This window comes from Gorilla gorilla, chromosome 6, assembly GCF_029281585.2.
Source record: "Gorilla gorilla gorilla isolate KB3781 chromosome 6, NHGRI_mGorGor1-v2.1_pri, whole genome shotgun sequence".
Taxonomy (NCBI): domain Eukaryota; kingdom Metazoa; phylum Chordata; class Mammalia; order Primates; family Hominidae; genus Gorilla; species Gorilla gorilla.
The window spans coordinates 89,476,606-89,500,287 of NC_073230.2; the positions used below are offsets into that span (position 1 = coordinate 89,476,606).

At 43.3% G+C, this 23,682-nt stretch overlaps 1 protein-coding gene across 2 annotated transcripts in view; it reads right to left on the bottom strand.

Annotated features, from left to right (window-relative positions):
* Positions 1 to 23,682, bottom strand: part of ARPC1A (actin related protein 2/3 complex subunit 1A) — a 40,916-nt gene that overhangs the window by 15,159 nt on the left and 2,075 nt on the right. For both annotated transcript variants that reach the window (XM_031012761.3, XM_063708622.1), the window contains exons 2-5: positions 17,882 to 17,974; positions 13,027 to 13,131; positions 6,489 to 6,711; positions 2,066 to 2,173 (exon numbers count right to left, since the gene is read on the bottom strand). In XM_031012761.3, the coding sequence (XP_030868621.1) occupies positions 2,066 to 2,173; positions 6,489 to 6,711; positions 13,027 to 13,131; positions 17,882 to 17,945 (500 nt within the window). In that variant the 5' untranslated portion in view covers positions 17,946 to 17,974. The remainder of the gene's footprint in view (positions 1 to 2,065; positions 2,174 to 6,488; positions 6,712 to 13,026; positions 13,132 to 17,881; positions 17,975 to 23,682) is intronic.

Below are 23,682 nucleotides of genomic sequence, written 5' to 3' on the forward strand. Positions count from 1 at the left end.
CTCTTTTTTTTTTAAGCTTTGAATATTCCTGGATATAAACCACTAGCCTGGTTTTCTGGGAATTCTCCACAGTTACTGAAGAAAGTGTATCCCAGCTGAGTGTAGTGGCTCATCCCTGTAAGCCCAGCACTTTGGGAGGCCAAGGCAGAAGGATTCTTTGAGCCCAGGAGTTTGAGACCAGCCTGGGCAACATAGTGAGACCCCATCTCTACAAAAAATAAACAAAATCAGCCAGGCATGGTGGCTCATGCCTGTGGTCCCAGCTACTCAGGAGACTGAGGTGGGAGATTGCTTGAGTCCGGGAGGTCGAAGCTGCAGGGAGCTATGATCGCACCACCACACTCCAGCCTGGGTGACAGAGCAAGACCTTGTCTCAAAAAAAAAAAAAAAAAAAAAAAGTGCACCTCATCTCCCCACCTACCATATAGTCAACACAAAGCAACATTTATTTGCTTTGCTTTCCTTTCAGCTAAAGGGAAAAAAGCATATTCTTGAGAAAGAACAACTTTAAAAAGCAATTACATGGAATTCCATGGTATGATCCTTAAAGTTCTTAGCAAAGTGGCTGCATTTCTTCTAGCTTCAAGCTAATGACAAAATAAAAAGCTTTAACCGAAAGAACAGCACAATAACAGCTTAGCAGCGCACTGTTTAGCTATGTTTTATTAATCGTTTCACTTTGGAATTTGCAGAGACTGCTGCCTGGAATATGAAATGAGAAAAATACTGTTGTCAAGAAAGACAGGGAGAAAGGGAGACACAGAAAGAGATGGTAAGAAAGAGACAGAGACAGAGACAGAGAGAGTACATGCTAATCCTCCCCTCTAAACCATAGATATTCTTACACTTAAGGAAATCTTCGCTGGCCCCACCCTTGCCTCTCCCTCCTACCCCACTTCCAAGTGGATTTCTTTTTACCTCAGTGACTTATGAACTTGTTCTTTTAATCACCATGCTTGAGCTCCTTTTCTGGATCACAAACTGCTTCCATTTTTTTGTTTTGTTTTTGTTTGTTTTTTGAGATGGAGTCTTACTCTGTCGCCCAGGCTGGAGTGCAGTGGTGTGATTTCACCTCACTGCAACCTCCACCTCCCCGGTTCAAATGATTCTCATGCCCTAGCCTCCCAAGTAGCTGGGATTACAGGCATTTGTGACCACACCAGGCTAACTTTTATTTATTTATTTATTTTGAGACAGAGTCTCGCTCTGTCGCCCAGGCTGGAGTGCAGTGGTGCGATCTCGGCTCACTGCAAGCTCTGCCTCCCGAGTTCACACCATTCTCCTGCCTCAGCCTCCCGAGTAGCTGGGACTACAGGCACCCGCCACCACGCCGGGCTAATTTTTTGTATTTTTTAGTAGAGACGGGGTTTCACTGTGTTAGCCAGGATGGTCTCGATCTCCTGACCTTGTGATCCGCCCACCTCAGCCTCCCAAAGTGCTGGGATTACAGGCGTGAGCTACTGCGCCCGGCCTCTTTTGTATTTTTAGTAGACACGGGGTTTCACCATGTTGGCCAAGTTGGTCTTGAACTTCCGACCTCAGGTGATCCGCCCACCTCAGCCTCCCAAAGTGCTGGGATTACAGGTGTGAGCCACAGCACCAGGCCTCATTTTTGAGTCCCTCACAGTGCCTAGCGCAGTACCTTGCAAAGAAAAGGAAACTTACAGGCCACACTGGCTCATGCCTGTAATCCCAGCACTTCAGGAGGCCAAGGAGGGAGGATCACTTGAGGCCAGGAGTTCAAGACCAACCTGGGCAATGTAGCAAGACCCCGTCCCTACAAAGAATAAAGACAATTTTAAAAAAATTAGCCAGGTGTGGTGGCATATGCCTGTAGTCCCAACTACTCTGGAGGCTGAGGCTGAAGGATCGCTTGAGCCCAGGAATTGGAGGCTGCAGTGAGCTATGATGGTGCCACTGCACTCCAGCCTGGGTGAGAGTGAGACCCTGTCTCAAAACAACAACAACCACAACAAAACAAAAAACAAAGAAAGAGAACCTAAAATTATTTGTTGAAGGATGAAGAATGCACGGCTCAAGTTTATCAGTTCTCACTGGTTCCCACCTGCATTTGAAGTCACATGATCCTGCTGCCAGCAAAACGTTGTTGGGATGCCAATCCAAGCTGAGGACTGTGGAGCGAATCGGCTTTTTAATGTGCTTGCTCACCCACCTATGAGAGGGGAAAACTGTTTCAGTTTATCCACTCAACCAGCATCCCCAAATGACCTACAAATGTATGTCAGGTGAAAATACCTAAGTATGCCACACTTTTCCTTAATTTAAAAAAAAATTATAAAACAATTCAGAATATTTTTTTTTCAGAATAAACTTTTTCAGATAGGTTTCTATAAAAAAAGATTCTATAGAAAAGTAACAGAGCATTCAATGTTCTTCTGTCGGTCACCAGGCCTTCTGCCAGAGACAAGGTTTTTTGAGATCTGAGACTGGCTAATTTTTGTATTTTTTGTAGAGATGAGATTTCTCCATGTTGCCCAGGCTGGTCTCAAACTCTTGGGCTCAAGTGATCTACCGGCCTCAGCCTCCCAAAGTGCTGGGATTACAGGCATGAGCCACTACGCCCAGCTGACAAGGTGCATTTCTAAAGGACAGAAAGGAAAAGAACCATGAACAGGCCCTTCTCCACTCCTGGCCCTGATGTTCTCAGCACAACAGCTGGTTTTCAGCGGTCCTCATTAGTAAGCATAGATATTGATTAACTCAGTTACTTTTTCGTGAGATTTCGGATTACATACGACGTTAACCTCTGAGATAAAAACTGAAGTTTGAAAATACTTCAATTTTTATTATGAATATTCAGTGATTTGCTGAATTTTTGGTGAATTTGGGGTTGTAAGACAGCTTAATATCCTTCCCAAGTCTCCACGAATCTGCAAATTCTTTTTAATTTCTTTCACTGAAAAATCACAACCAAGAAATTAGAAGAACCTCATGTTGGGGATTAGCCTCTAATTCTCTAGCACCATCCAAAAAAGATGATTTATGTCTAGGACCAGTCAGTATTTTGGCTTAACTAATTCATTTCTGCCCCCAAACTGCTGTTTAAAAACCAATCACGTCTGGTTGCTCAACAGTTGGGAGACTAAATATTGAGCCAATACCTTTCCTTCAATGCTAAATTACCTTTCTATAGAATCACTTCCTTTCTTTCTTTTTTTTTTTTTTTTGAGATGGAGTTTCGCTCTTGTTGTCCAGGCTGGAGTGCAATGGCGCGATCTCAGCTCACCGCAACCTCCACCTCCCGGGGTCAAGCAAGAATCACTTTCTTTTATTTATTTATTTTTTATTTTTTTGAGACAGAGTCTTACTCTGTCGCCCAGGCTAGAGTGCAGTGGCAAGATCTCAGCTCACTGCAACCTCCGCCTCCTGTGTTCAAGCAATTCTTGTGCCTCAGCCTCCCGATAGCTGGGATTATAGGCTCACGCCACCACGCCCGGCTAATTTTTGTAATTTTAGAGGAGATTAGCTTTCACCGTGTTGGCCAGGCTGGTCTCAAACTCCTGGTCTCAGGCGATCTGCCTGCCTTAGCCTCCCAAAGTGCTAGGTTTACAGGCATAAGCCACCACACCTGGCTACAGAATCACTTTCTTAGTATCCTGTCTGAAGAAGTTCATTCTGAAAAAGACAGCCAGGTGCAGAGGCTTGCAACTATACTCCCAGCACTTTGGGAGACCAAAGCAGAAGGATTGCTTGAGTACAGGAATTTGAGATCAGCCTGGGCAAGAAAAGTGAGAACCTGTCTCCACAAGTAATCAAAAAATTAGCCAGGTGTGGTGGTGCAAACCTGTAGTCCCAACTACTTGGGAGGCTGAAGTGGCAAGACTGCTGGATCCCAGGAGTTGGAGACTGCAGTGAGCCGTGTTTGTACCACTGCACTCCAGACTGGGTGACAGACAGAAACCATGTCTCAAAAAATAAATAAATAAGTAAAATAAAAAACGAAAATCCCCCACAAAGTCTCTAAAAAAGGAGAAAAAGACAGTATTTCGAATTGTTTCATAATGTATATATATTTTTTGAGACAGAGTCTTGCTCTGTTGCCCAGGCTGGAGTGCAGTGGCATGGTCTCGGCTCACTGCAACCTCTACCTCCCCGGTTCAAGCGATTCTCCTGCCTCAGACTCCCAAGTAGCTGGGATTATAGGCATGCACCACCACACCTGGCTAATATTTTGTATTTTTAGTAGAGATGGGGTTTCTCCATGTTGGCCAGGATGGTTTTGAACTCTTGACTTCGTGATCCGCCTGCCTTGGCCTCGCAAAGTGCTGGGATTGCAGGCGTGAGCTACCGTGCCTGGCCTTTATAATGTAATTTTTTTAATTAAGGAAAAGATGGCAAGCAAAATAATTAGTTCATATGGCTGAATTATAAACTTCTGAGAAGTTGTTTTAAAGTACTCCTATGAAATATGAAATAATTGTTCTACAGCTGAGAAACTGCCCTAAACATACAGCTTGTTCAAAGACAATACCTTGTACCATAATAAAGTCCAATTTACCTATACTTGACACTAATTCTCAACGAATAAAAATGTAAACAATTACTGAGGTTGAAGCTTAACTTGGAAGAAAAGTTTCCTGTAGAAATTTGTAAGATTGCAAGGAGTGCCAGCTGACATAAAGTTTAGCCTTGAGAGAATATTAATGAAGTTAGTTTCCTATCTCATTACAATGAAACTTCCAAATTGTTTCTAGCAGGTAACATTTTGTTAGCCTTGATTTCACATTTGAAAGAAAAATGTATGTTTCAAATTCGTAACTCAATTTTTTTTTTTTTTTTTTTTGAGACGGAGTTTCACTCTTGATGCCCAGGCTGGAGTGCAATGGCGTGATCTCGGCTCACCGCAACCTCTGCCTACTGGGTTCAAGAGATTCTCCTGCCTCAGCCTCCCAGGTAGCTGGGATTACAGGCATGCGCCACCACACCCCGTTAATTTTTTTGTATTTTTAGTAGAGACAGGGTTTATCCGTGTTGGTCAGGCTGGTCTCGAACTCCTGACCTCAGGTGATCCACCTGCCTCGGCCTCCCAAAGTGCTGGGGTTACAGGCATGAGCCACTGTACCCGGCCCATAACTCAATTTTACCGCAAATTCCCAATCTCTTTTTGAAGAATAAAATTTCTGAAGTTTTACTAAATTACAAAGATAACATGATAATCCCCTTCTTTCAATTTCAGCAGAATACAAATAACAAAACAGCTACAAAGAGTCATGTGTACTCTGCTATTTTTAGTAGAAACACAAACACTGCCAGTTTAGTACTAAATGACAACTTTACATTGAAGGATATTTACCAGTCATGCTGAACACATGCCAGATAGAAAAATATTTTTTTTTTTTTTTGAGATGGAGTCTTACTTTGCTGCCCAGGCTGGAGTGCAGTGGCACGATCTCGGCTCACTGCAACCTCTGCCCCCCGAGTTCAAGTGATTCTCCTGCCTCCTCCCAAGTAGGTGGGATTACAGGTACCTGCCACTGTGCCTGGCTAATTTTTGTATTTTTAGTAGAGATGGGGTTTCACCATCTTGGCCAGGCTGGAGAATAATTGTTTCCTTATCAAAACAAACAGGAAGGAGTAGTTAAAATAAGTTTTGGCCATAAAATAAACCTGTGTTTTGACTGGGTCAGCAAGGAGTAATTTAAAAAATGTGCAATAGCTGATTAGACTTCTAAGATTCTGGTAAGTTTTGACTTCAACAGTTTAAACAAGTAAAATATTACACCAAGACACAGATTTGGTTGGCAAATAAGCTTTAAAGAAGGAACATTGACCAGACATGGTGGCTCACGCCTGTAATCCCAGCACTTTGGGAGGCCGAGGCGGTGGATCATGAGGTCAGGAGTTCATGACCAGCCTGGCCAAGATGGTGAAACCTTGTCTCTACTAAAACTACAAAAATTAGCTGGGCACGATGGCAGGTGACTGTAATCCCAGCTACTCAGGAGGCTGAGGCAGGAGAATTGCTTGAACCAGGGGGCGGACGTTGCAGTGAGCCATGATCGTGCCACTGCGCTCCATCCAGCCTGGGCAACAGAGTAAGACTCTGTCTCAAAAAAAAAAAAAAAAAGAACATTGTTATCTGTAGGAATCCTACATAGATATCCTGTGAAAAAAAAAGAAAAAAAGATTCCTCAGGGAATGGAGACTCTTTCAATGTTATTATTTGTAAATGAGAGTAAGAAAACAGCAATTTGCGCAGTATAGAGTGAGAACAGTAGTAGCATCTTGCAGAAGAAACAAGTTAGGCGATCAGAACATGGACACAATAGCTCTATGTTAATATAAAAAACGTGCGATTTAACTTAACACGCACAGGAGAAGGGAAAATGCTCAGACAGAATCGAGAATTTCAGAGAAAAAACCACACAACTCCGGATGAGAAAAACTGGAGTTATGGTGAGCCCTCACACAGCAGTGCAAATGTAAATTCTATAGAGAGGGATAGAAAAAGTTCAGACGTCACTCACCAGTCATTTTCAGACTCAAAGTAACAAACAGAAATGAGTCGTGCTCCACTTCCCACAGCAAATTTGTTCTCTAGCGGGGACCACTTCACAAAAGTAGCTGCGCGATTAATTCTCAGGATCACCAGGGTTGGCTTCCAAACACCATCTTTCTGACTCCAGACATAGGCATTGCGGTCTGCCCCACAAGTGACAATGCGGTCGCTCTTGGGAGCCCAGTCAATACCTGCAAGTGAGACGTGGGTCATCTGCTTTGCCCAGTCAATGACAAACAACTGCGGTACAGGCAGGTGGGTGGCACTGGCATGCCAGGATGAGACGTGGTCTTGGGACCTTCCTCCCAGGCACATCCTTCCCACTATCTATGTCCTGATCACCACCTCAAGGAAAGGCAAGGATGCTTCTCTGCAAAGCGTCTGGGACTCGGGATTGTCTATGAGGTCATGTAGAAGAGCTGTTTTATAATTACAGACTTTACAAAACTAAACGGGGCCATTCTTTCCACCCATTCACACATTTCTAAGACTTCTAAAGATCTGAAGATTCATTACTTCTTTCTTTCCTCTTTATTAGATTTTTGTGTGTGTGAAAATAACTGTATTCATTAACACACCTCATTCTATGATATTAACCAACAGTCTGCTACATGGCATTCAACTAAAACAGCATACAGGGTAAATAAAAATAATCTTTAGTGTAAAGAGGGGGAACTATATATTGTGATTCATCATATATTCTTCTGAAAGTCACTGCCAGTTGAACCATACTGAAAACCTTTTCTACATGATGCAGGTCCTGTGAAAGAATCCTTGTTTCTTTGCATCTAAACCAGGAAGATACCTAAATATGTATCTGAATGTAAGGTTTATTTTTCTTATTTGATGAGACTTTACTTATCTGGTACCTCTGTGAAGAATCCCAAAGTCAAGGTCAGTTTCTCATATACCAAGACTCAAGGTCAGTTTCTTATATACCAAGAGCAAAATTTACCATGACTCATTTAACATTTATTGATGAGGTATTTTCTTTTCTTTTCTTTCTTTTTTTTTTTGAGATGGAGTTTCACTCTTGTAGCCCAGGGTGGAGTACAATGGCACGATCTCAGCTCACTGCAACCTCCGCCTCCCGGGTTCAAGCGATTCTCCTGCCTCAGCCTCCCGAGTAGCTGGGATTACAGGCGGATGCCACCATGCCCGGCTAATTTTTGTATTTTTAGTAGAGACGGGGTTTCACCATGTTGACCAGGCTGGTCTCGAACTCCTGACTTCAGGCGATCTGCCTGCCTCAGCCTCCAAAGTGCTGGGATTACAGGCATGAGCCACAGTGCCTGGCCTTGATGAGGTATTTTCTATAAATATAATTTCACATTAAAAAGTACAGAAATATTACTAATAAATATTTATTACAGATCTCTCTCTAAAAATTAATAATTAGCATTCTTGACATTTATATGGAAAAAAGACAAATATACCTCTGAGCCTCAATTACCCATAAGTCATAGTGACTGAAGAGTTAGGCCGGGCGCGGTGGCTCTTTGGGAGGCCGAGGCAGGCGGATCACGAGGTTAGGAGATCGAGACTATCCTGGCTAACACGGTGAAACCCTGTCCCTATTAAAAATGGAAAAAATTAGCCGGGCGTGGTGACAGGCGCGTGTAGTCCCAGCTACTTAGGAGGCTGAGGCAGGAGAATGGCGTGAACCCGGGAGGCGGAGCTTACAGTGAGCCGAGATCGCACCACTGCACTCCAGCCTGGGTGACAGAGCGAGACTGTATCTCAAAAAAAAAAAAAAAAAAAGTAGTATGAAGAGTTTATTCATTCATTTACCCACATGAAATGTCAGCTCAATTTTTTGTACCACTGAAGGGAAGAAAATATGAGACTGTGTTCTAAGTGATGTTTATTTTATTTATTCATTACAAGATAATTTTGCTTGCTGTCCTCTTTATCAGATTTTTTTTTTTGAGACAGGGTCTCACTTCATCACCCAGACTGGAGTGCAGTGGTGTGATCATAGCTCACTGCAGCCTCAACCTCCCAGGCTCATGAAATCCTCCTACCTCAGCCTCCTGAGTAGCTGGGACTACAGGTGCAAGCCACCATGCCTGGCTAATTTTTTGTAGAGATGGGGTTTCACCATGTTGCCCAGGCTGGTCTTGAACTCCAGGGCTCAAGTGATCTGCCTGCCTCAGCCTCCCAAAGCACTGGGATTACAGGTGTAAGCCTGATCAATATTTATTATTATTAAAAAGAAAAATCATTATCTTTTAGAGATGCAAACTGAAATATGAAACAATATAATGTCTGGGATGTGCTTCAAATTAGTACAGGAAAGGAGAAAGTGAATTGAGAACAAGATTGGCTGTTACTTGATAATCGTGGAATGTAGGTGATGGGTATAAAAGGCTCATTATACTATTCTACTTTTTTTAAAATCTGTTTAAAATTTTCCATGGTAACAAAACATGTTTCTTAAAAATATTTAATACAAAAGAATAAAACCTCAGAACTCTGATATCCCTGATGTTTGCCACACTTCTTTTCTTTGTAGTATGGACTAGTTTTTTCTTCTAGAATGCTTCAGAAAATATTTTTTTCCCCTAAAATTACTATCTTTCTGAGAAAATATGTCTGATCCTTGATCTCCTGCCCCAGAGTTATATTTAGATTTTTCCAACAAGTTATTTCAGATCTAAAAAATGCCATGTGAGCAGCTAAACAGAAAACAGGCCCAAGTTCAAAGGACCCCAAAAGAGAAGTAGAGGGAAAAAAACACATAACTAAATATTTCACATTTTTGGCGATTTCTTTGGTCTTTCATCTTTGCCTTTTCTCATTTAAAAGTATTTCCTTTTAAATTCTAAAATTCCAATTAAATTTTTTTTTTTTTTTGAGACAGAGTTTTGCTCTTATTGTCCAGGCCGGCGTGCAATGGCACAATCTCGGCTCACCGTAACCTCCGCCTCCCAGGTTCAAGCAATTCTCCTGCCTCAGCCTCCTGAGTAGCTGGGATTACAGGCGTGTGCCACCACGCCCAGCTAATTTTGTGTATTTTTAGTAGAAATGGGGTTTCTCCATGTTGGTCACGCTGGTCTCGAACTCCCGACCTCAGGTGATCGGCCCGCCTCAGCCTCCCAAAGGGCTGGGATTACAGGCTTGAGCCACTGCACCCAGCCTAATTTTTTATTTTTTTGGAGACACAGTCTTGCTGTATACCCCAGGCTGGAGTGCAGTGGCGCCATCTCAGCTCACCGCAACCTCTGCCTCCCGGGTTCAAGCGATTCTCATGTCTCAGCCTCCCGAGTAGCTGGGATTACAGGTGCTTGCCACCACGCCCGGCTAATTTTTGTATTTTTAGTAGAGACAGGGTTTCACCATGTTGGCCAGGTTGGTCTCAAACTCCCGACCTCAGGTGATCCACCCGCCTCAGCCTCCTAAAGTGTTGGGATTACAGGTGTGAGCCACGGCACCCGGCCTAAAATTCCAATTTAAAATATGAGTATTCTTATTCTTAGGCTATGAGGCCACTGGCAAAGGAACTTAAGAAAATAGGCCAAACCTAATAGAAATAAGGTTGTGGGAAAGGAACAGCAACAAAAATAGAAACGCTGTCTTTGGTGCTGCTTTGGAAATATACTCAGCTACTGGTGCTCAAGAGCATTATTTACAAATCACTGGTCAAAGCAAGGGTGGTCATGAGTTATTGCTGAAGAATGCAGGACAACTTCTGTAAAGGATGTAGAATAGCAAAACATGCTAAGTTCTCTCATTTGGGTAAGGATATCTCTAAGCTTATCAGTATTTTAGGTGATTAGAGGTAAAATTGCAGAGTCCAACTAAAAGAATAAAAAATCAGCCTGGGCGACACGGTGAAATCTATCTTTACAAAAAAATTAGCCGGGTGTGCTGGCGCACACCTTTAGTACCAGCTCCTGGGGAGGCTGAGATGGGAGGATCACTTGAGCCCAAGAGGTTGAGGCTGTAGTGAGCCATGATCCTTCTAGCCTGGGTGACTGGGCAACAGAGCAAGACCCTGTCTAAAAGAAAAAAAAGGGTCACACCTGTAATCCCAACACTTTGGGAGGCCAAGGCAGGCAGATCACTTGATGTCAGGAGTTCAAGACCAGCCTGTCCAATGTGGTGAAATCCCACATCTACTAAAAATACAAAAATTATCTGGGCATTGTGGCAGGCACCTGTAATCCCAGCAACTCGGGAGGCTGAGGCGGGAGAATTGCTTGAACCTGGAAGGCAGAGGCTGCAGTCAGCCAAGACTGTACCACTCCATTCCAGCCTAGACGACAGAATGACACTCCATCTCAAAACAAACAAACAAACAAAAACAGAAAAAAGACAAAAACTCAATGAAAAAACGATCAGGATTTATGAACAGGACAGTCACAAGGAAGAAAAACTCTCATGGCTAATACACGTCTGAAAGTATCTCAACTTTTCCATGAATCAGGAAAATACAACTTACAGAAGCAATGGATGAACCTTTCATGCATTCTTCAGTCTTACCATCTCAAGTATGTGGCGGGGTGTGGGAAAACGAGCACTCTCATACAGGACAGGTGGGAATGATGGCAATCTGATGAGGCCTGGCAACACTGCAGATATGCATACCCTGTGGTATTAACACATCTACCATCTACAAACATTCACACATACGTACAGAAATCAAGGGATGCCTATTCAGCACTTTCATGTAATATGGAAAAATTGAGGCCGGGCGCGGTGGCTCACGCTTGTAATCCCAGCACTTTGGGAGGCCGAGGCGGGCGGATCATGAGGTCAGGAGATCGAGACCATCCTGGCTAACACGGTGAAACCCCGTCTCTACTAAAAATACAAAAAAATTAGCCGGGCGTGATGGCGGGCGCCTGTAGTCCCAGCTACTCGGGAGGCTGAGGCAGGAGAATGGCGTGAACCCAGGAGGCGGAGCTTGCAGTGAGCCGAGATCGCGCCACTGCACTCCAGCCTGGGCGACAGAGCGAGACTTCGCCTCAAAAAAAAAAAAAAAAAAAAAAAAAAAAAAAAAAAAAAAAAAAAAAAAGAAAAATTGAAACAACCTAAATGTTCTTCAGTGGAGGAAGGAGTAAATAAATGAGGTATAAAATGCTAAAGAGTGGTTAAAAGGAATAAACTTGATCTAGACAGCAACATAGATGGATCTCAGAAACAATCATGAATGCAAAAGCAGGCTGCCGGAGATGCATAGTATCATGCCATTTATGTAGCTTCAAAAAAATACTAGTCAATAGTCCTAAAGATTGTTTTCTCTTTTTTCTTTTTTTTGAGATGAGGGTCTTGCTGTGTCACCCAGGCTGGAGTGCAGTGGTGTGATCACAGCTCACTGCAGCCTTGATCTTGTCTCAAGTGGTCCTCCCACTTCAGCCTCACAAGTAGCTGGGACCACAGGTGCATGCCACCACACCATGCTAATGGGGGGGTCTCATTATGTTGCCCAGGCTAGTCTTGGATTCCTGGGTTCAAGCGATCCTCCCGCCTCAGCCTCCCAAAGTGCTGGGATTACAGGTGTAAGCCACTGTGCTTGGCCTAAGCTTGTTTATGAATATGTATGTATGTAAATGTATTAAAAATGGACTGGAATGGTGTCATAGCAAATTATAGTCTGCCTTCCGGGGGAGAGGAATAGGACTGCTGGTGAGAGGTGACTTTACCATCATCCAGAATAATATTCCTTATTATTACATCCTTTTTCCTTAAGTTTCCTGATACAGGAAAAGAAATTACTTCCTGGCACAGGGAAAAAGTTGGTAATTCTGGTGGCGATTATCTGATATGGGTGTTTATTATATTACTTTGTTCTTTTCAATATTCTGGAAAGTCTTCCTTACCCTAAAAACACAAAGGAAACTTATGGAAGACACCTGGAAATAGTTTGGCGCACGTTTTCGTGTTGTCTACATTTTCATGTTATCTAGCTTTCAATTTCACGTCTCATCTCCTAATTTTAGCTCTTTAGTCCTCAGGGTAGGTTCAGTGCTTTCCATAGCAATGGTAGAGTGCTGGGTACCAGCTGGGGCCACAAGAAGCACTTAACAACTGAGATCATTACAGTATTTTCTCTAAAATTTTAAGGAAATTCAGTAAGTGCTGCATGACTTTAAATATTACGGGCCGGGTGCGGTAGCTCACTCCTGTAATCCCAGCACATTGGGAGGCCGAGGCAGGCGGATCACGAGGTCAGGGGTTCGAGACCAGCTTGACCAACATGGTGAAACCTATCTCTACTAAAAATAAAAAAATTAGCCAGGCATAGTGGCGCGCGCCTGTAATCCCAGCTACTCAGGAAGCTGAGGCAGGAAAATTACTTGAACCCGGGAGGTGGAGGTTGCAGTGAGCCGAGATTGCGCCATTGCACTCCAGCCTGGGCGACAGAGTGATACTCCTTCTCAAAAAAAAAAAAAAAAAAAAAAAAAAAATTATGGCCACCTGGGTTTATTAGGCTCTTTATCTAAAAGGAAGAGTGCCTGATTTGGAAATATCACACTAAGCTCACGGCTATCTTCCTTTACCTGTGATGTGTCCGTTGTGCTCCTTGAGTTCATGAGCTTTCACCCACTGGCTCCCGTTCTTCTTATAGATGTGCACTTCGTGATTATTGGGACTGAGGGCAATCTCTGGAGACACAAGTCAAACAACAGTTAACACCTGAACTTGCAATTGTCACCAAAAAGGGGACATGTCACAGTTGTTTTAAAAGCAGACTATAGTAAGGAAAAGAAAAACTTTTGAAAAAGTAGTTCCCAAATTCACCTCTGAATAATTCCATTTTTTTTTTAACCTTTACTTGGACCTGTATTTTATAATGCTTTACAGGAAAACAAAGATTAAAATTCATTTTCCCAGAGACACGTACAACTAACTGTCAATTAATGATTCTAACCAGCGAAAAATAAACAATGTTAGTATACTTAGCTAAAATAACTTTAGATCAGGGTAAAAATGTTTGACAGTTTCATTCACCTGTGCAATATTATTAGAGCTAAATCTAAATTTCTGTTGGTCTTTTTGAAACACTGAAAATAGGTTATGGACTTCCATTACTGCTATCATGGACCCAGGCTGGAACCACTAGTTTATATTAAAAAAATTGATTCTGCTGATAAACTATACTGAAATTCTCCTTTACAATAAAGCCAATATAAATCACAATACTTTGTTTTCAAGAGTAATTTCCTGAACTAATGCAAAATATAATACACAAAACGGACTTTTTAAAAACTCATACAGGTTGAGCATCCCTAATCTGAAAAGCTGAAATCTGACATGCTCCCAAATCCAAAACTTTTTGAGTATCAACATGACACTCAAAAGGTCATGCTCAAATGCAATGCTCTCTGGAACATTTTGGATTTCAGATTTTCATTTTTTTCTTTTTTGAGATAGAGTTTTGCTCTCGTTGCCCAGGCTGGAGTGCAATGGCGCGATCTTGGCTTACCGCAACCTCTGCCTCCCAGGTTCAAGCGATTCTCCTGCCTTAGCCTCCGAAGTAGCTGGGATTACAGGCATGCGCCACCACACCCAGCTAATTTTGTATTTTTAGTAGAGACAGGGTTTCTCCATGTTGGTCAGGCTGGTTTCAAACTCCCGACCTCAGGTAATCTGCCTGCCTTGGCCTCCCAAGATGCTGGGATTACCAGCATGAGCCACCGGGCTCAGCTGGATTTCAAATTTTCAGTGCTCAAATCGTATATATTATGCAAATATCCCCAAATCGTAAGTCCAGAAAATTCTGGTCCCAGGCATTTCAGATAAGGGATACTAGACCTGTATTCATGTATCTTTTTTTACCCCTTCTAGTTCATCTGTTTTTTTTTTTTAATTGAATTTAATTTTTATTTTTAGTAGAGACAGGGTCTCACTATGTTGCCTAGGCTGGTCTTGAACTCCTGGCCTCAAGCAATTCTCCTGCCTTGGCCTCCCAAAGCACTAGGATTACAGGCATGAGCCACGATGCCCAGCCCCTCTTTCTTTTTATTGGTTTCTTAAAATTAAAATTAGGATCTATGGGCCAGGCGTGGTGGCTCACGCCTGTAATCCCAGCACTTTGGGAGGTTGAGGCAGGCAGATCACCTGTGATCAGGAGTTCGAGACCAGCCTGGCCAACACGGGGAAACCCCATCTCTGCTGAAAATACAAAAATTAGCCAGGACTGGTGGCACGCGCCTGTAGTCCCAGCTACTTGGGAGGCTGAGGCAGGAGAATCGTTTGATCGTAGGAGGCAGAGGCTGCGTTTTGGGCCGAGATCACGTCACTGCACTCCAGCCTGGGTGACAGAGTGAGACTCTGTCTCAAAAAAAAAAAAAAAAAAAATAAGACCTATGATCCAAACTTTAGGCCAGTCATTAATAGTCCCCACCTACACTCACTTTCCTACCCTCCTTAGGAAAGCTACATCTATCTGCTTTACAGATAAAACTGTGGAACTAGGTAAATATCTAGCTATAAAATCCTAAGGACTTAACAGTGCTTTCTGGTAAATAGTTATATATTTCTCTATCTTTCTCACATGTATATAGAGATTTCAAAAGCCAAGTCCAAATTTAAACCTGGAAAATGTTATAAATTTCAAATTACAATGTCACAAAAAATGTTGACTTAATATGCTGAATTTATCAAGTAGTTTAAATGAGGACAATGATAGCTTGCATCTGTATTAAAAATAATTGGAAATACTCCAAAAGCCTATTATTAGATGGGAAAGTGGAAACAGAAGATATAGGAAAGTTGGCTATGAAGCTCTGTGAGAGGATCACAAAACACATGCTCTAAATTCACTGTCCTGCTAGGTTATACATTTTCAACTACCCAATACAGAGGCTTTTTTTTTTTCTTTTTTGAGACTGAGTCTCACTCTGTTGCCGAGGCTGGAGTGCGGTGGCACAATCTCGGCTCACTGCAAGCTCTGCCTCCCAGGTTCACGCCATTCTCCTGCCTCAGCCTCCCGAGTAACTGGGACTACAGGCGCCCGCCACCACACCTGGCTAATTTTTTGTATTTTTAGTAGAGATGGAGTTTCACTGTGTTAGCCAGGATGGTCTTGATCTCCTGACCTCGTGATCTGCCTGCCTTGGCCTCCCAAAGTGCTGGGATTACAGGTATGAGCCACCACGCCCAGCCCTGAAATGCTTTAAAAAGATGGTGAATCTAGAGATTCAAAGTAATCTCTGTCAAAATCTCAGCTGACGTCTTAAAAGAAATTAACAAACTGATCCTAAAATTCATATGGATATGCAAGTGACACAATAACCAAAATAATCTTGAAAAGAACAAAGTTGGAACTTACACTTCTTGATTTCAAAACTTACCACCAAGCTACAGTAATCAAGACAGACTGGTCCTGAAATTAGGATAAACATAAAGAACAATGGAATAGAATTGAGAGTCCAGAAATAAACTCTCATCTTTACAGTCAGTTGATTTTCAAAAAGGGGGCCAAGGCAATAAAACAGAGAGGATAGTTTTCAACAAAAGGTGCAGGAAAAACTTGATTATCTTGGCCGGTGTGGTGGCTCATGCCCACTAAGTATATCCCAGCACTTCGGGAGGCCAAGCCAGGTGGATTGCTGGAGGCCAGGAGTTCGAGGCCAGTCTGGGTGACATAGCGCATCCCTGTCTCTACTGAAAATACAAAAATTAGCCAGGTGTGGGCCGGGCGCAGTGGCTCAAACCTGTAATCCCAGCACTTTGGGAGGCCAAGGCGGGCAGATCACGAGGTCAGGAGATCGAGACCATCCTGGCTAACATGGTGTAACCCTGTCTCTACTAAAAATACAAAAAAAATTAGCCGAGCATGGTGGCTTGTGCCTGTAGTCCCAGCTACTCGGGAGGCTGAGGCAGGAGAATGGCGTGAACCCCGGAGGCGGAGCTTGCAGTGGGCCAAGATTGCACCACTGCACTCCAGCCTGGGCGACAGAGCGAGACTGCGTTTCAAAAAAAAAAAATATTAGCCAGGTGTGGTGGCGCACGCATGTAATCACAGCTTCTTGGGAGGCTCAGACATGATAATCACTTGAACCTGGGGGGCGGAGGTTGCAGTAAGCCGAGATTGCACCACTGCACTCCAGCTTGGATGACAGAGCAAGACTCTGTCTCAAAAAATAAATAAATAAATAAACACAGAAAAAAAGAAGAAAAAAAATGAAAACTGGATATCTACATACAAAAGGAACCCTATCTTACAGGATACACAAAAATTAACTCAAAATGGACCAAAGTCCTACATAAAAGGACTAAAGCTTTAAGACTCTTAGAAGGAAACACAGGCATAGGCACACATTGTTCTGATCCTGGATTATGCAATGGTTTCTTTGATACAACAGCAGAAGTACAAGCAACAAAAGAAAAATAAGCGAAATTGGACTTTTTCTCCCCAATCCTGCTCTTTCTGTATTTTTATTATTTAATTATTATTGTTATTATTTTTTTTTTGAGAAACAGAGTCTTGCCCTGTCACCCAGGCTGGAGTACAGTGGCACAATCTCAGATCACTGCAACTTCTGCCTCCCGGGTTCAAGCGATTTTCCTGCCACAGCCTCCTGAGTAGCTGGGATTACAGGCAGGTGCCACCACACCTGGTTAATTTTTTTTATTTTTAGTAGAGATGGGGTTTCACCATGTTGGCCAGGCTGATCTCGAACTCCTGACCTCAAATGATCTGCCCGCCTCGGTCTCCCAAAGTGCTGGGATTACAGACATGAGCCTCCATGCTCAGCCTTGTGACAAAGCAAGACTCTGTCTCAAAAAATATATATATACATATATATATGTGTGTGTGTGTGTACACACACCCAGTTTTTCTATTTTTTTTTGTAGAGACAGAGTTTCCCCATGTTGCTCAGGTTGGTCTTGAACTCTTGAGCTCAAGATATTTGCCTGCCTTGGCCTCCCAAAGTGCTGGGATTACAGGCAGGAGCCACTGCACCCAGCCTCATCTTGTTATATTATCTGTCACTTTGCTTGCTGAACTGTGCCTACTTCTAAGAGCATTCTCCATCCCTTTCCAGTTTGCTGGAGCTAGAAAACTAGAAACTCAAGCTGATTATGAATAACATAGTAAATACTAGTTAATAATGCTCTGAGTAGCTCAGGAGCAAACCACTTGTCTCTGAAACAGCTTATTCTAGGTCATAGTGCTCTGACTAAGTGTGAACTTGGTATGTAACCTCTGCAAAGCCCTTCCTTCACTCCGGGCCTCAGTTTATCTATCTGTAAACCAAAGGACTGACTTAGTTCCCTTCTGAATGTATATAATAGATGTATGTTCTTTGCACACGTGATACTGAGATATGTGAGCCCTAAATGTGTCTAAAGATGATATGTACCAAAGGTACCAAAATACAAAAGCAAAGTTAATAAAATACTTACGAGTACGATCCCTGTTCCAGGCATGACAGGTGATTGGCTCTAGTAAAAACTGATGCAGTGACATTATTCTTAGTGTTTTCAAAGGAGAGAAAGCTGCAATGAACAACAACAAAAAGCATTTTGTACAATAGGGAAAAGGCAAGTAACCAATGTTTAAGTTGCCTGAGGATCTTAAGATGTTCGGAAATAAATAAAACATTGTCCTCCCATTAAAAAATAATCTGGCCAGGCACGGTGGCTCACGCTTGTAATCCTAGCACTTTGGGAGGCCAAGGCAGGTGGATCACGAGGTCAGGAGTTCAAGACCAGCCTGGCCAACCTGGCTGGGTTTAGTAGAAACCCACTTTCTACTAAAAATACAAAAATTAGCTGGGCGTGGTGGCACACACCTCTAGTTCCAGCTACTGGGGAGGCTGAGGCAGGAGAATTGCTTGCATCCAGGAGGCAGAGGTTGCAGTGAGCCAAGATCATGCCACTGCACTCCAGCCTGGGCGACAGAGCGAGACTCTGTCTCAAAAAAAAAAAAAAGGCCGGGCATGGTGGTCACACCTCTAATCCCAGCACTTTCTTTGGGAGGCCAAGGCAGGCAGGTCACGAGGTCAGGAGATCCAGACCATCCTGGCTAACACGGTGAAACCCCGTCTCTACTAAAAATACAAAAAATTAGCCGGGCGTGGTAGCGGGCACCTGTAGTCCCAGCTACTTGGGAGGCCAAGACAGGAGAATAGCGAACCTGGGAGGTGGAGCCTGCAGTGAGCTGACATCGTGCCACTGCACTCCAGCCTGGGCGACAGAGCGAGACTCCGTCTCAAAAAAAAAAAAATCTATCTCATTGTCAAAACTTAACCATCTGAATAAATCTAGCATTGTAACAACTAATGTGGAATTTATTCTATTCAGGTTCGTCAATGGACTCTTAAACCATGGGTACAGGATATTCCTAGTCTCAAATTATCATCCCACAGATTGCTTACTAACTACAAAGAGAAAAAGATGCCTTTACATTGAAGAAATCTGCCAATCACCACGTAATCACCACGTTATAAATAGTGGATCAATCTAACTGGATGGGCCTCCTGATGGCAGTCCACATGAAGTACACATCATCACTTATAAATAGTGACTTAACGTACCATCCAAACCAGAACACTTCTGAGAGCAAAAATAAATAATAATTATGCCAACACAACAGGTCACAGGGCTATCCTGGAGAAACCTGGGAATATGGTCAACCTACCAATGAAGTCTTTATGCCAAACATATTTACTCTAAATCCAATCAAGATTCAGATCTAATTTTCAGTTTACAAGAAATAAAGGGTAAAGGAACTAGTCAAGCAACACAAGGAGGAAATAAACAGTTAAAGCCAGGGTGTGTGCCATTCTATAGAAGAACTGGCCTGGACTATTGCAAAAAGGCAATATGGAGGCAGGATGAGAACTGTTCTAGAGAGCTATGAAAACCAAATTTGATAAGTGAAAGTTGATTATAATATAATTTCTTTTTTTTGAGACAGAGTCTCACTCTGTTGCCCAGACTGGAGTACAGTGGCACCATCTCAGCTCACTGCAACCTCCACTTCCTGGGCTCAGGTGATCCTCCTGCCTCAGCCTCCCGAGTAGCTGGAATTACAAGTGTGCACCACCAGGCCCAGCTAATTTTTGTATTTTTAGTAGAGATGGACTTTCATCATGTTGGCCAGGCTGGTCTTGAACACCTGGCCTCAAGTGACCCGCCCTCCTCAGCCTCCCAAAGTGCTGAGATTACAGGTGTGAGCCACCGTGCCTGGCCCATAATCCACATTTTAAAAAATGGGCAGAAAAGATGTATTTTGTATAACAGGGAAAATTACAATTTAAACTAGATATTACATATGGAATTATTTTCATTTTCTTAGGTGTGATAACGGTATTGCCATTAGATAGGAGAATGTCCTAGCTCTTAGGAGACAAAGATAATGATGAAGTGTTCAGGGATGAAGTATCATGATGTCTTCTGTAACTTCTTTTCTTTTTTTGGGTGGGGGGCAGGGGAGATAGGGTCTTGCTCTCTCACCCAGGTTTGGAGGGCAGTGGTGCAATCTATGCTCACTGCAGCCTCCGTCTTCTGGCCTCAAGTGATCCTCCCACCTCAGCCTCCTGAGTAGCTGTGGCTATGAGCATGCACCACCAAGCCCAGGTAATTTTTGTAGAGATGGGGTTTCACCATGTTGCCCAGGCTGCTCTGACTGGGCTCAAGTGATCCACCTGCCTCAGTCTCCCAAAGTGCTGGGATTACAGGCATGAGTCACCGTGCCCAGCCACTGTAACTTATTTTCAATAGTTCAGGACAGAAAATATATAGAATGTGAATGTGGCAAAATGCTAACTGGTGAATCTAGGCAAAGAGTATGTAGGCGTTTGTGATAATACTTTTTAAACTTTTAATTGTAACTAAACGAAAAGCAGGAATCTGCAAAACATTAAATTAAAAATTCTCTATTTTATAGGTACCCAAATCTAGATACACTTGAAGAAGCAACCATTAACTGAAATGGGAACATTTTTCAAAAAGCAGCCAGCCTTCCTCTACCCCCAACTTTATCATTTCCAGGAGGCACCCTCACAATAAACTCAAGTTTCAACACACGTAAGTATGTGTCATGTTAACCTTGGGTGGAGGCTGGAATGTGAGATATGAATTCTGATGCAAGCAGGAAATGAATGGAAGGGCCACTAGAAGGTTGTAAAGTGAACAATGAAAGTTCAGCTGACAAAGCAGAAATCAGTCTCAGAAAGCAGAAGCAGCACCTCTGCTAATTGTAAAGGAACCCAGGCCAGGCGTGGTGGCTCAAGCCTGTAATCCCAGCACTTTGGGAGGCCGAGGTGGGCGGATCACCTGAGGTCGGGAGTTCGAGACCAGCCTGGCCAACATGGCGAAACCCTATCTCTACTAAAAATACAAAAATCAGACGGGCATGGTAGCAGGCACCTGTAATTCCAGCTACTCAGGAGGCTGAGGCACAAGAATCTCTTGAACATGGGAGGCGGAGGTTGCAGTGAGCCAAGATGGTGCCACTGCACTGCAGCCTAGGTGACAGAGTGAGACTCTGTATCAAAACAAAACAAACAAACAAACAAACAAAAAGGGGGGGGAACCCAAAGGTAAGTGCAACTTTAAATAAAAAACATCTGATACCTTGAACTGGCAGAGAAATGCTAGCATTTCATATTCTATTCTAAGAGTGAAGATAGTTAAGTCATTACTTTTTTCTTTTATACAGTTGAGAAAGCAAACTACAACTAACAAAGAAAAAGCTTAGGCCGGGCGCGGTGGCTCACGCCTGTAATCCCAGCACTTTGGGAGGCCGAGGCGGGCGGATCACGAGGTCAGGAGATCGAGACCATCCTGGCTAACATGGTGAAACCCCGTCTCTACTAAAAATACAAAAAATTAGCCGGGCGTGGTGGCGGGCGCCTGTAGTCCCAGCTACTCGGGAGGCTGAGGCAGGAGAATGGCGTGAACCCGGGAGGCGGAGCTTGCAGTGAGCTGAGATTGCGCCACTGCACTCCAGCCTGGGCGACAGAGCCAGACTCCGTCTCAAAAAAAAAAAAAAAAAAAAAAAAAAAAAAAGCTTAGGAATTGGCAATTTAAAAAAATTTTAAATGCATTCAAATGAGAATGTTTAATTTGTTTTTTTTTTTTACAAGAACTTCCAGATGCTCACTGCATGCTTCTCTCTTTATCTCTGATATCAGATGCTCACTCCAAATTGTTCCATCACAACAGATTCTAGTTACAGCTATAAAATAACTCCTTAATTAAAAGCGCTTTAGTTCAAAAGCCACATTTGATAAGCTTATTTGTTAACTAAAAATAAAATTGGTCTGCAAATCAGAAATTCGATGTGAATATCTACGTGCCATAAAAGTACATGGTTCATGTCCAGTTGAAAAGTACAGCTGCAGACAAAAGGCTTTCTCATGTTCAACTCAGTGTTTTATAAGCAATGTAGCAAAGACTTCAAAAGAGGTGGCCATTTACACAACAGTGTAATTACTTCTAAAATTGCATTTCTAATTTTGCCATATCATTCAAGTTCCATATTTGGACATACACTTAAGACCTGTACTTCTTTTATAATCAGGTGGCTATTTTAAGTCTGCAGGCCAAGACAACACTCATGTTTGTCAAATTTAGAATGCACCTAGCAAACACAGCTTGCATTCATGAAACCCAGTGAATGCAGAAGAAATTCCTAATAGCTTGAATTATGTACCAAGAAAGGGTACCTTCTGTCATAGGGTGATAATTATAATTTCTAAACTATGGTTAATGTTTAAGTGAAATCTGAAAAGCTTTGTCTTAATAGAGCTAGAGAGGGAGAAAAGCGGACAAATAAAAATGCCAGGAACTCCTCATCCCTTTTCTTTCTTTTTTTTTTTTTTTTTTGAGACGGAGTCTCGCTCTGTCGCCCAGGCTGGAGTACAGTGGCACGATCTCAGCTCACTGCAAACTCTGCCTCCCGGGTTCACGCCATTCTCCTGCCTCAGCCTCCCAAGTAGCTGGGACTACAGGGGCCCGCCACCACGCCCGGCCAATTTTTTTGTATTTTTAGTAGAGATGGGGTTTCACCGTGTTAGCCAACATGGTCTCGATATCCTGACCTCGTGATCCGCCTGCCTCGGCCTCCCAAAGTGCTGGGATTACAGGCGTGAGCCACTGCGCCCTGCCCCTCATCCCTTTTCTTTTCCTCCCTCCCTCCCCTCTCATCCCTTTTCTCTCTCTCTGAGTTTTTTTCTCAGACAAGGTCTTGCTCTGTCACACAGGCTGGACTGCAGTGGTGTGATCTCAGTTCACTGCAACCTCGGCTTCCCAGGGTCAAGCCATCCTCCCACTTTAGCCTCCTGAGTAGCTGGGACCACAGGCATGCATCACTATGCCCTGCTAATTTTTTAATTTTTTGTAAAGACAGGGGTCTCCCTATGTTGTCCAGGCTGGTCTCAAACTCCTGGGCTCAAGTGATCTGCCCACTTCAGCCTCCCAAAGTGTTAAGATTGCAAGCATGAGCCACCGTGCCCAGCCCCCACCCCTTTTCTTTATCTATCACTGAGTACAGAGTCATTCTGATGTATGGCTAGCCATGGGCTCTGAAGCCGAGGCTGGGTTTGAACCCTGGCTTTTGACACACACTAGCTATGAAACCCTGGGCAAGTCACTTGATATCTCTAAATCTCATTTTTTTCTTCTGTAAAGTGGATATACCACTGAGATCACAAGGAGAATTAAATGAGACATGTGAAAGCAAGTAGTACAGAGCCTAGCCTGAAATACATGCCAGCAGGTTCCCTTTCTTCCTTTGACCCAAGGCTTTTCTATTTTTTAAATGGAGTTTTGCTCTTGTTGCCTAGGCTGGAGTGAAATGGTGCGATCTCAGCTCACCGCAACCTCCGTCTCTCGGGTTCAAGCGCTTCTCCAGCCTCAGCCTCCCGAGTAGCTGGGATTACAGGCACGTGCCACCATGCCTGGCTAATTTTGTATTTTTAGTAGAGACGGGGTTTCTCCATGTTGGTCAGGCTGGTCTCAAACTCCTGACCTTGGTGATCCACCCGCCTCAGCCTCTCAAAGTGTTGGGATTACAGGCGTGAGCCACTGCACCTGGCCAACCCAAGGCTTTTAAACCAACCATAGAACCCACCAGTTAGTTTCCTCTGAGCTTGGAAACGTTGACATATGCTATACATTCTTGGCCCTACTCCTTTGGAGCTTGAAAGTATTCACACAAGTGGGCATTTCTGTCCCCTGTTTAGGGTCAGTTTTCA